This window comes from Oryzias melastigma, linkage group LG20 (genome assembly GCF_002922805.2).
Source record: "Oryzias melastigma strain HK-1 linkage group LG20, ASM292280v2, whole genome shotgun sequence".
NCBI lineage: Eukaryota > Metazoa > Chordata > Actinopteri > Beloniformes > Adrianichthyidae > Oryzias > Oryzias melastigma.
In genome coordinates, this window is record NC_050531.1 from 14,513,057 (window position 1) to 14,523,627 (window position 10,571).

Genomic DNA, 10,571 nt, shown 5'->3' on the forward strand with positions numbered 1-10,571 from the left:
ATTAAAATTGCATTTTACAACCATTTTGGGAGGTGCTTGGAGACATGTTTCATCCAGATGTTGAAGAAGTTTTTACTCTCCCCAAGATGCAGGCAGAAACGTCACTGCTGAGCCACACCTGTGAAGGAATGTGACTGTGACCTGGCCAAGCACACGCAAAGGTAAAATAATCAGCCTAAAATAGTGTAAAAAAGTGTAAAATGTATGAACCAAAATTTAAAAAAACTAAACTAAAGGATGGAGCAGATGTCTTTCTGGAGTATTACGAGCGTTTGTCTCTTATCCAAGCAGGTGGACAACATAGAAAGCAGCCACTAGTGGGTTTGGTTGTCCTCCAGGCATCCTCACCTGTCTGTCATCTTGCATGGAGGAATCACGGTGAGGCAAACTCATCAGAGTTAAACTCAAAAGCAGCATGTACAGTTCCTCCTCTGCAGCCTGAAAAACCAACCGTTTGTGCATCTTTGACTCACAGAGCAACAGCTCGACCACAAAAAGCAAACCATATAGGAATAGCAAATTTCCCCACGCTGGCGATTATAACTCTCACTGTGGCTCAGGATATTTGCTCAGCTGTGTCATTAATCGGGTGAGAATTGACCGGTGGGAAACACTAGATGCAGCTTCATCTTTAACACATTATAAATTAGCTTTTAGAAGACATTTATGTCTTTATGTGCTGGATTTTTTTCAACTATAAATTTCCCTTTAACCCCTAAAATCTCTTGTAGTTGGAGTTTAAAGACCCTCTCCATTGAGAATTGTGTTTTACCATGTTTTTTGTAGCATTTTTCTCATGATGGAGGACAATTAGTAAGATAAATAAGCTTAAAATTGAGGATTTCTTTAGTCAAATCGGGATGAAACAGGTGGGGATGAAAAAATGACATTTCAAAAAGCTTGTAGTTGTTTCAGGACCTGGTCGATCCACTTGGAGAAAAATAGATCCTTTAATGCGTTCAATTTCCTTATTTGAGTTTCATCTGACTCAACTGTACGGCTGAATAGCTCTGATACTGCTCACTTGTTTTGTTAGCTTGGGGTTGTGAAGGGCTGTAAGCTAGTGGGAGAGAAGGTAAACAAAGGGATGATGGGAAATTAGTGCTCTCCACAACTCAGAGACGAATTTCTGATGAATTACTGCCAATCTGCAGAAAACTTTTTTTTTTATTTTGACTAAAAAAACAGATTAAAAGTCCACTGGGAACGCTTCTACAATACATCAAACGTAATGCGGTACTGTCGTTTGGAAATTTAGACCAAGCAGGGATGCCCTTCCATGATGGATAAGGAATCTGATCCTGATGACCGCAGAGAAGAAAAGGACAGGTTCTTCGGAAGGAGACAGAGAGGAAAAGAGGGGCATATGGTTTGCAGAGGGAGCATTTGAGGCAAGATGTAAGGCAGGAGCTCCTAAATCTATCCGTGTCCTGAGGGAGTACCTTCAGAAAATGAGCTGTCTGTCCGTGTTATTCCCTCAGCTGCCAAAGACATCAGTTTGAAACAAACTTCAATCACTGTCATTGTTTTATTTGCTGTCCAGCCTGCTAATGTGGGCAGGTGAATCCTGCTTTAACCACAAGCTGTCAACTTTTATGGCTTTGAGCGGACAGATGAACTGTCTTCCACTGAACAATATTTATCAAACACCGAGCTGCTCTCGCGTGTGTCTGTTAAACTCGCTTGGTATTATTTAAATCACTTCAGGCAGGTTGTTTGACTCTTTACTTTACTTCCTTTCATTTATCTTAATTGTAACTTGTAGTTTCACTCCGGCCACACATGATATCCAGATTTTTTGGGCAATAAGAAGGACCACCCAGAAGTGTTTCAGGCCTCTTTTAGCCCCGTTTCTCTAAGCTGCTGCACCAAAGTCGAGCAATAGACACATTAAAAACTAATCGGATGGTAGTGACACACAGTAGTCGTGCACAGCTTTATTTGCAAAGCAGATGGAAAGCCTTGGCCTTTTCCAGCATTAATTACAATCACATTCAGGGAGGAAGCCTTCCCTCCTCCAGGGCGGTTAAAACTCTGTGTACGGCTGGAGAATATGGCAACCTAATCCCCCAGGTCACCACAGAAATCTGAGGGAATTGTCAAAAGATGCACAGGACGTGATTAATCAAAGTGGAGAGCCAGATGTGCAACAGAACAGGAGTATAAACCAAAACTGGAGCAGAAGAGGAAGAACAAAAAACCACAGACACACAAACACAATGCTGCCACCATCGCACTCCCCCGCAGGAGCCAAACGGAGGGCCTTTCGATACTTGAGACCCAAAACGACGGCTTCCTTCTTTCTGAAGATCTGGTTTTCATCACACGTTGCAACACAGGGGCGCGCTTTCTAATTCATCCGCTTCAGCCTAATTCTTCTCATCGTTTGCAGCGCTGAGTGACTCTCAATGGTTCATAAAGATGAAGAGTCACACAGAAATCAGAACGATGGAGATGGACTCCATTCTTGAGTGGTGACACAGGCTGACAACGCCAAAACAGAGTGACAATCCATCTGCGTTTTAGCCTCCTTGTCCACCAGCTTGTGACTCTGCCAGAGCCTCTGTTTATCCTCAGCCTCTGTGTTTAGAGTCTCACAGTAAACACTGGAGCTGCTAATGGAAGGAAGGCCTTTGAGCTTTTATGTTCCAAACTCGTTATGATTAAAGTGCCCCTCTTTATCACTGCTGAGGCTAATTAAAGACTAATCTTCTTGGGAAAAACAAACAGTGCGACCCAATTTACACACAGAAACCCACAACTTGCTGCACTGGAGGTCAAGGGCAGGAATAACTCCTTTTTCTACAAATACCAGCGGTGGCGGTTGATGGTGGCCTGATGGAGCAGATTGTGTGGAAGAGGGAGTCACCACAGGATTTTGAGGGCAACTCTCCTCAGAGAGTAACAATAAATCCCCCCTGAAACAACGCAAAACTTGTTTTATGAACCACATAGGAAATGAGGGAGTTTTTTGGCATCTGTGTTAAAATGAGAGTACAGTGATGGAACTTTTCAGTTCAGAAGTGGCACAACAGGTGGATTTAATATAAAACAATAGACTATAGTTAAACTGAAAATATAACATGTTTAGGATCCCTTGTGGCTACATAACTCGGGGGCCAAAATCTGGGTTTTTTGTTCCGGTCCCCAGCCCGGTTGTGTCAGGATGGAAGGGCGTAAAAGGGCCACCTTTGCGAATCAGTGAAAGCTGAAGATATACTTTATTAATCACTCCGATTACTCACCCAGATTAACGAAACTCATCACCATATCCGCGTCATTCAGAAAAGCTGTTTCTTGATACGTCGCCAGAGGAGGGCTCTGCGTCGTGCGCATGGATGAGTACCTGTCCAGAATCTGGCTCTTGTCCTCGCTGGATATGGTGTTGTATAAGTCCAGCATGAAAAGTGGAGCCGAGTTGTACTTCCCCTGTGACAACAAGTGCGGCCGCGGTCTGTGCGGCAGTCCCAGGACGGACAGGATCTCCTTCTGCATCTCCCTCTTCTCGTGCGTCCGCAGCCGCCGGTGCATGAAGCCCGCGTGCGCTTCCACGTTTCCATCCACAGAAAAGCTGCTCCCCGCCGTCAACACGCACACGCAAGCACTCAAGCACAATCCGAGCAGGGCGAGCAGGGAGCTGGTCATGGTGTTGTCCAAAGTCCCAAGTGAACCTGGCTTGGGAGTTCTCAATCGCGAAAAGCAAAGCGTGCGTAATGGTAACCAAAGTCCGCCCGAGACTGCTGCTGTCGCAACCACTGATCAGAAGCTGTAAAAAACTCGAGTGTCAAGCCATTTAAAATACCCTTTAAAGCAAAATACGCTTAAAAGAAGCGGTCCTGCTCTCATTTCTGATCCGTGTGGCGCGCTCGGCTGCGTCAGGATGGAGTGCACCATCAGAAACTTTATTTGAGGCGCTCCGGAAAGTCGGTTAGTGGGCTACGCGCTGTTCTCCAAAGCCTACATTGAGCGACAGAACATCTCCTGGTCCGGTAGAGGCCATGTTACCGGCTGGGTTTACCCTCCGCGATCTGTCTGTCGGACTGACTGACGCCGTCTATCAGCAGCTCCACCAGTCTGAGCCAAATCCTACAGGTTGTGCGGGAGTCTAGGAGGAACCAGCAGGTTGTAGTCCATAATTTGCGTACGTGCGCACGTACTTGCTGTAAAAAGTGGGTTCAGAAACCGCCCATTTTGTGCGCAACTTACTCAAAGGTGGAGCTTTTGAGGCTACAAATCCAACATTATATTTATAACATTTAAAGTTCAAAATAAATCTTTTCCAACAGCAAATTTTGATCATTTTCTCCACATTTCTATGATTTCTTTTCAGTTTCTTCTCTAGACATCTTCCATCTTCTGCGTTATCTATAATGTTATTTTGGCTCCTTAAATCCTTTAAGGCAGTGACTTTTTTTTTCAGACTGCGCTTTTCTGGTGCTGGCCTGGGATTTGAGCTGCTATGTCCAGTTGAGGCACGACCCCTGACGATGGAATGAGAAACAGCAGGCGCAGGCGCACAACCCGCTCCTTCAGGAGACATGAAAACCTCTAATTTCAAATAGAAATTCTAATTAGCCACATACCAATGATATTCTTTCTGTTTCTGTGGTTCCATTTTAACATTATACGATTAGATTAAAGCAAGATTTGGGAATTACAAATAAAATTCATTTATGTTTTATCATGTTACATTTGGAAACATATAGAGGAAAAGTACACTAAGGTCAAATTCTGCTTACAGACCCACTCCAATAAAAATTATGTTTTTAACATGTTCTTGTGGCATTTTTCTCATTATGTAGGACATATATAAAGAAATTTGACATTAAAATAGCATTTCTGTGGGTTTCTTTATTCAAATTGCTGTGGATCAGGAGCACAGGTTCCAGTTTGAAAAAGCTTGAAGCTCCCTGCTCCACTCCATTCTGATGCATCCGCTTGTAGATGAATAGATCAATGTACATCTTTGTTTCTGGCTCTAAACTGTACAGCTGGATAGCTCCAATACATCTCGCTATTTTTGTTGCACCAGTAATGTTAGGTTGGGGTTGTGGCGGGACCATAAGCTAGCAGGAGATAGTGTAAACAGATGGATAATGGGAAATGAGAGCAGGCTTACTCTGCACCGATAATCCAACCCACAATTCAGAGCAGAAACTAAACAAAAAGCTACACAATCATAATTTAAAGACCACTGGGAAATATTTGAAAATAGATCAAAAGAAGTTCAGAGTGGGACTTTAAGTAACATTTTTTAGCCTTAATAGGTGGGTAGTTGAGGCTGTTGGGCTGGGGTGAACACCATAACTCTTCTAATGGGAGGTAAGCTTGTTTTATGAAAGAATAATCTGCCATAGAAGAGCTAAAACACATTTATGTAAGATGTGTTGATGACAAAAAAAAAGCCTAAAAAATAACAATTTTAGACAAATAAAACCAAATAAAGTAACAAACCTAGATGAATTATCTCAGTACTTTAATTCAATTGTGATCATAGTCATATTTTACTTTAAAAGGCAGAATATTTAGCGATGTCAGTCAGTACATTTTTAAGAGAATGACATGAATGCACTCCAGAAACCATCAGAAGAATTCTTTGCAATCCTTCCTTAATTTCTTTTAGCCAAACCTGTGTTTTGTCTTCATGGTGCCTTCAGACGCTGATGGTGCTGACGATAAGACCTGAAGGTGTTTGTATCTCCCAGCGCCTCTGCCAGAACTGCAGCCAGAGCCCGTCTTATCAGCATGTGAAGAGTGAGAAGCCGCATCAAAGCCGCACATACCACAGCCAGGCAAACATTTCCCGTGAATAGCTCCCACACGAAATAACACCCATGACTCCCAGCTTCTTCTTCTTCTTTCTTTCTTCTTATAACAGCAAAGTTGTATTTCAAGCAATGCTATCTATTATTTTAAACAAAAATATGAGAGAACAAAATAAACATTTTTATTTATTGGAAAGATAAAAACAAAAATTCAAAATTTGCCGTTCTTTTAGAGCGGATGTCACTCCTCCACGCCTTCTTAAACATATTTAGGGCAACAATCAGTATTTGAGGATGTTTCTGCGTTCGTTCATTCATCCTCCCAGAGACACAGCAGGTGATATGTGTGTATCTGTGTGTGTTTGCCGAACTGAAGCGAAAGAAGGAGGAAACATTAAACAGAAGCTCTGTGTCCTGTCATCACGCCGTCTAGACGGGACACCTCCTAGACCTAATGAGGTTTTTGTGTGTCTGAGTTAACCCCCACGCACCTCCTCCACACCACTTCATTTCTCCTTTTCCTACAGAACAAGCCTCATAAGTCGAGACTTTCAAACATATTTGCACTTTAAGAAATCTTTGTGGTTTTTTTTCTGTATGAATCGATGCAGATTAGAGGGGAGTCTCAGATCCACAGGAACGCTTCCTTACACCTGTTGATTCTGTAATTACATTGCTCTGCAGTCAAGACGAGCGCATGCATGCACGCACAGGAGTGCCAGCAGACAGGGTGAAAGAAAGCCATCAAGTGGTTTTCAAGATGAGTTGAAGCAATGACGAGTTCCCGTTGGTGTGCAGCTCCTCGCGGCTTTGAAGTTTCCTGGACTTGTTTTGTGGTCGTTGCCATGACAATCATTTGGGAGGCTTGTTTTAACTTTTTTAAATGTATAAAATAATTGAAAATATTATCTCACTTCTCTAAAAAGTCCAACTTCTGCAGGGTCAATCTGAGGAGAACTTCCCTCCTCTTCCTTCCCCTCCCACAAACTTGGTCGCTCCTCGGATGGCTTCCTCTTGGATGACTGGAACTCCATGATCAAACTCATGTTGAAGGGCCTGGACAGAACCAGAATCCCCCCCAAAATAATAATAATAAAAAAAATGAGCCCAGTCTTGTTCAACTAACATAAGAGTTCTAATAATAAGAATGTGTGGAGCCCCTAAAGCAGGGGTGGGCAAAGGGCTTTAAAATTTGACAGACCATAAGCAGATGCATGGAGTGAAACAACATGTAATTTGGAGGAAAACTCAACTTTCATTTGATTGAAAATAACTTTAAAACACAAGATTTTTGAGTTTGCATTTCAAAATTTGTGGCTTTTGCTTTAATTTTAGAGCTAATTGCACTGATGGGTTAAAGAAAGACACAAACATACATAGATACTGTGCTCATGTCCAACTCAAAAAACACACATGAGCGTAGGAAAAAAAACAACAAATCTTCCAACACAACATGAATGCAAATAAACTTTCTGCACCTATAGACTAAGGATGGTGTATTTGTTATGTTTCATCTGGGGGAAAACCAGAATAACAGGGGAAACATTTTTTTTGAATATCTATTTATAATTTATTCCAGTTTGATGAGCCAGACTAAATAGTTAAACGGGCCAGATCCGGCCCCCGGGCCGTAGTTTGCCCACCTCTCCTCTAAAGGGACATCAAAGTTTAAAAAAAACTTCGATTTGCACTTGAAAAAACTTTTCTTTCAACTATAATGTTCCCTCAGGAGCTCCGTAAGTATGACTGTTATTTTTATTTATTTATTTTTACATAAAAATAGGTTTTTTGGGGGAAGCATTTAAACACTAGTGCCAAAAAAAGTAAACCAACTGTTGTAAAAAATAGTCTGTAAGTCCAAAACAACAAATTGTGAACATTTACTGTTTAAAAATGTGCAATCTTGTCTATAATATTGATGACTCAGATATAAAACTCACACATCTTATTTAAATATTTGAGTTTTCAAACAAAATATCAAGTAAATATCAAATATCAAGGAATGGTCTTGTGTTTTTCTACATAAAACCTAAAGAGGAAAAACTTGGAATCCTGATGTGAAAAGTCTGAAAGTCGACCAAATACCTAAAATCTCCCCAAAGACTAAGACTGACCCTTGTGCTAAAGTTCACACATGAGGGGAAGTCTGGATACAGACATCCGACCGACAGACAGAACATTTATTCAAACAGAATACATTTGGAATAATTTATTTGGAAGGCTGCCAGGAAAATGGCTATTTATAATGGAACCTTAGCATAACAAGTAAAAATCATAAACAGATCTCGTCCATCTCACGAACGCCTGTCTAAATTTAAGGCAGACGCTTTACCATTGTGTCTAAAAATCTCAAATTGAGATTGACGCTCGCTCGTCGAAAACTACAAAAATCCTCAATCATTCATGAGATGGAGATTCTTTTAAGTCTAAAATTCTTCCTGGTTCCATTTGTTTTCTCTTTGGCCTTTATAAAAATGTAAGATATAACACTTTATCTATTCTTCAAGAACATCAGGATTAAATCATAGATTAGGATTTAATTTCCTGCGCTCTAAATCCAAGGATTTTACAAAAAAAACAGAAAGCATTTCTAGATTGTGAAAGGCTGAGTTGATGATTTTGGATTTAGATTTTTTTGCAGTCAAGTTGAAGCAATTTTGTAAATTATTCACATTTTCTGTGACTTTTTGTGCAGTTTTATTGTAATCTGCGTCAATTTGTAATTTTTGAAGTTAGATTTTTGTACTTTTTTCTATTTCTGATTACTAATTTGAAATAACTACTTTATACAGCTACTTTGACAAAATAATTTCAGGTTATTCTTCAATAGTTAAAAAAGAGCAAAACATGAAAACGTGCACATTCATGTTAAAAAGATTCTGAGGCGCACCTGAGTGAAAGACGACGCATCGAAGCAGCTGTGCATGGCGGAGGAGCGGTCTGCCCGCAGACACCGCTGAGGAAAGGAGCTGATCTCTTCTGCCAACTGCAGAGACGCCTGCAAAGCTGTTTATGCAAAAAAAAAAATCAGTATAAAAACACTAATGTTCATTATCAAGTAATTTGCCATAATTAAAGAAACACCGCATCCATTTCCTATTTGTAGATTGAGTAACTCATCTGTTCTTTAAAGGCGCTGAGGTTTCACGCCATTCACATGAAAGTATTGGACTACATCCAGATCACTCCTGTGAAAAAACACCCTCTCCATTCTCCATGGCTCACTTTGATGAACACTTGTGGCTGATACCTCTTCTCTCTGATCTTAAACTTGTTACTTCAGTTGGGCAATTAGGCTGGAGATCAACAGGAGGAAGACGAGCTTCCTAAATCACTTAAGCTAATCATCTTCCAGCATCTAATAGCATTCGGGAACGGCATGGCATCGACTACCACATAATAAATGATCCATTAGGATTCTGGGACCACTGCGTGATGAAGACAGAGGCGACTTATGAATTGGAATCCAAATGCAACAGATGCGCTGAAGGACATTTGGATCCCGTTCGATGCGAGTGAAGTTTTCTGCAAAACAGATTCCAAGCTTTTTTTTAGTGGTCGGTTCGGCCTGCTTTAAAAGAAAACATTATTTTGTCAGCTCTGCGTACTTGAGTGTGATTTATTGAGATCATATTCCCTGTTTTCTTTGTTTCCCGTCTTCAGTTCTCACATGACATCATTTGTTGCCGTTTTAAAGCCAAGAAATAAAAAGATTCAGCCTTGAAACTGAATAAAGATAACTCTCAAATCTTCCTGATTTACCTTTTTTGAAACAGAGTTGGGAGCTTCTTTTAATAGGATTAGAGCAACCTTGAATCTTCTGCGAAAGACACAAACATGAAATAATGAGCTAATCTGAATACCTTGACCATTCGGAACCACTCTGTTGGCCAGCCCGTAAGCCAGAGCCTCCTGTGCTCCAACAGGTCGTCCGGTCATAATAAGGTCAAGCGCTCGGGACAGGCCGATGAGGCGAGGGAGACGCACCGTGCCACCATCAATCAAGGGAACTCCTAAAATAAAAATGCTCTTTAGTATAAAAAGAATAAAGCTATGTCCAAATTCCCTCACTACTCCCTACACCTAAAAGCACTGCACTATAAGATGCATTTAAAATTAATTAATTAATTTATTTTTTTATTCTAGTCAGGCTAACTCATGACGAATGAATTTTGAGAAATAAACAGTGCTCTGTCTAAATATCAGTGTGTTTATTAATTTTTTTTTTCATTTGCGAGTTGCAAACAAGGTTGGGGAGTTATTGTAAAAACACTAAAGTGTAAAGTGCTTTTATTTTACGCATTACTAACATGGTTGTGAGCTAGCGTAGTCGCAGTGACATTTTTTTAGTGGATAAATCTGTTTTTTTATATGTTGTAAACAAGGTTGGCAGTTACAGATGGCGCTAATACGGCTAAGGTGTAGTGATGTCGGACTGTTTTTATGTTAAATTGTCACAGTAATGTCTGTTTTAGCGGAAGTAATCTGTGTTTTTTATGTTGCAAACAAGGTTGGGAGTTACAAGTGTTGAGAATACGCTAACACACTTAACGTGTAGCATGCTTCAAACAAGTACTATAGTTACTGTGGACGCAGTTGATAAAGTCTGACTGACTGATGGACTTATCTCTGACTTTTTTATTTCGCTTTATGCCCTTTATAGTTTGGTGCTCCTTGTATATGACAAATTCAAAAATAGACCATTTATTGAAGCTGCACCTTATAATCAGGTTTGCTTTTAGTTTACAAGTACTCAACTTCTACTAATTAGTGTATAAAAATATATTTTTTTAATTTATTGGAAAA

At 40.5% G+C, this 10,571-nt stretch overlaps 2 protein-coding genes across 3 annotated transcripts in view; both read right to left on the minus strand.

Moving 5' to 3' along the window:
* Nucleotides 1-3,645, minus strand: part of bmp6 (bone morphogenetic protein 6) — a 50,167-nt gene extending 46,522 nt beyond the window's left edge. The window contains exon 1 of the mRNA XM_024280053.2: nt 3,246-3,645. Within this exon, the coding sequence (XP_024135821.1) occupies nt 3,246-3,645 (400 nt within the window). The remainder of the gene's footprint in view (nt 1-3,245) is intronic.
* A 2,280-nt stretch (nt 3,646-5,925) lies between these two features.
* zgc:101569 (uncharacterized protein LOC449822 homolog) overlaps nt 5,926-10,571 on the minus strand; it is a 21,730-nt gene continuing 17,084 nt past the window's right edge. Inside the window, exons 5-7 of one of the 2 annotated variants that reach the window (XM_024280656.2) lie at nt 9,629-9,778; nt 8,656-8,771; nt 5,926-6,821 (exon numbers count right to left, since the gene is read on the minus strand). In XM_024280656.2, the coding sequence (XP_024136424.1) occupies nt 6,708-6,821; nt 8,656-8,771; nt 9,629-9,778 (380 nt within the window). In that variant the 3' untranslated portion in view covers nt 5,926-6,707. The remainder of the gene's footprint in view (nt 6,822-8,655; nt 8,772-9,628; nt 9,779-10,571) is intronic. The other variant, XM_024280657.2, reaches the window with a different exon arrangement.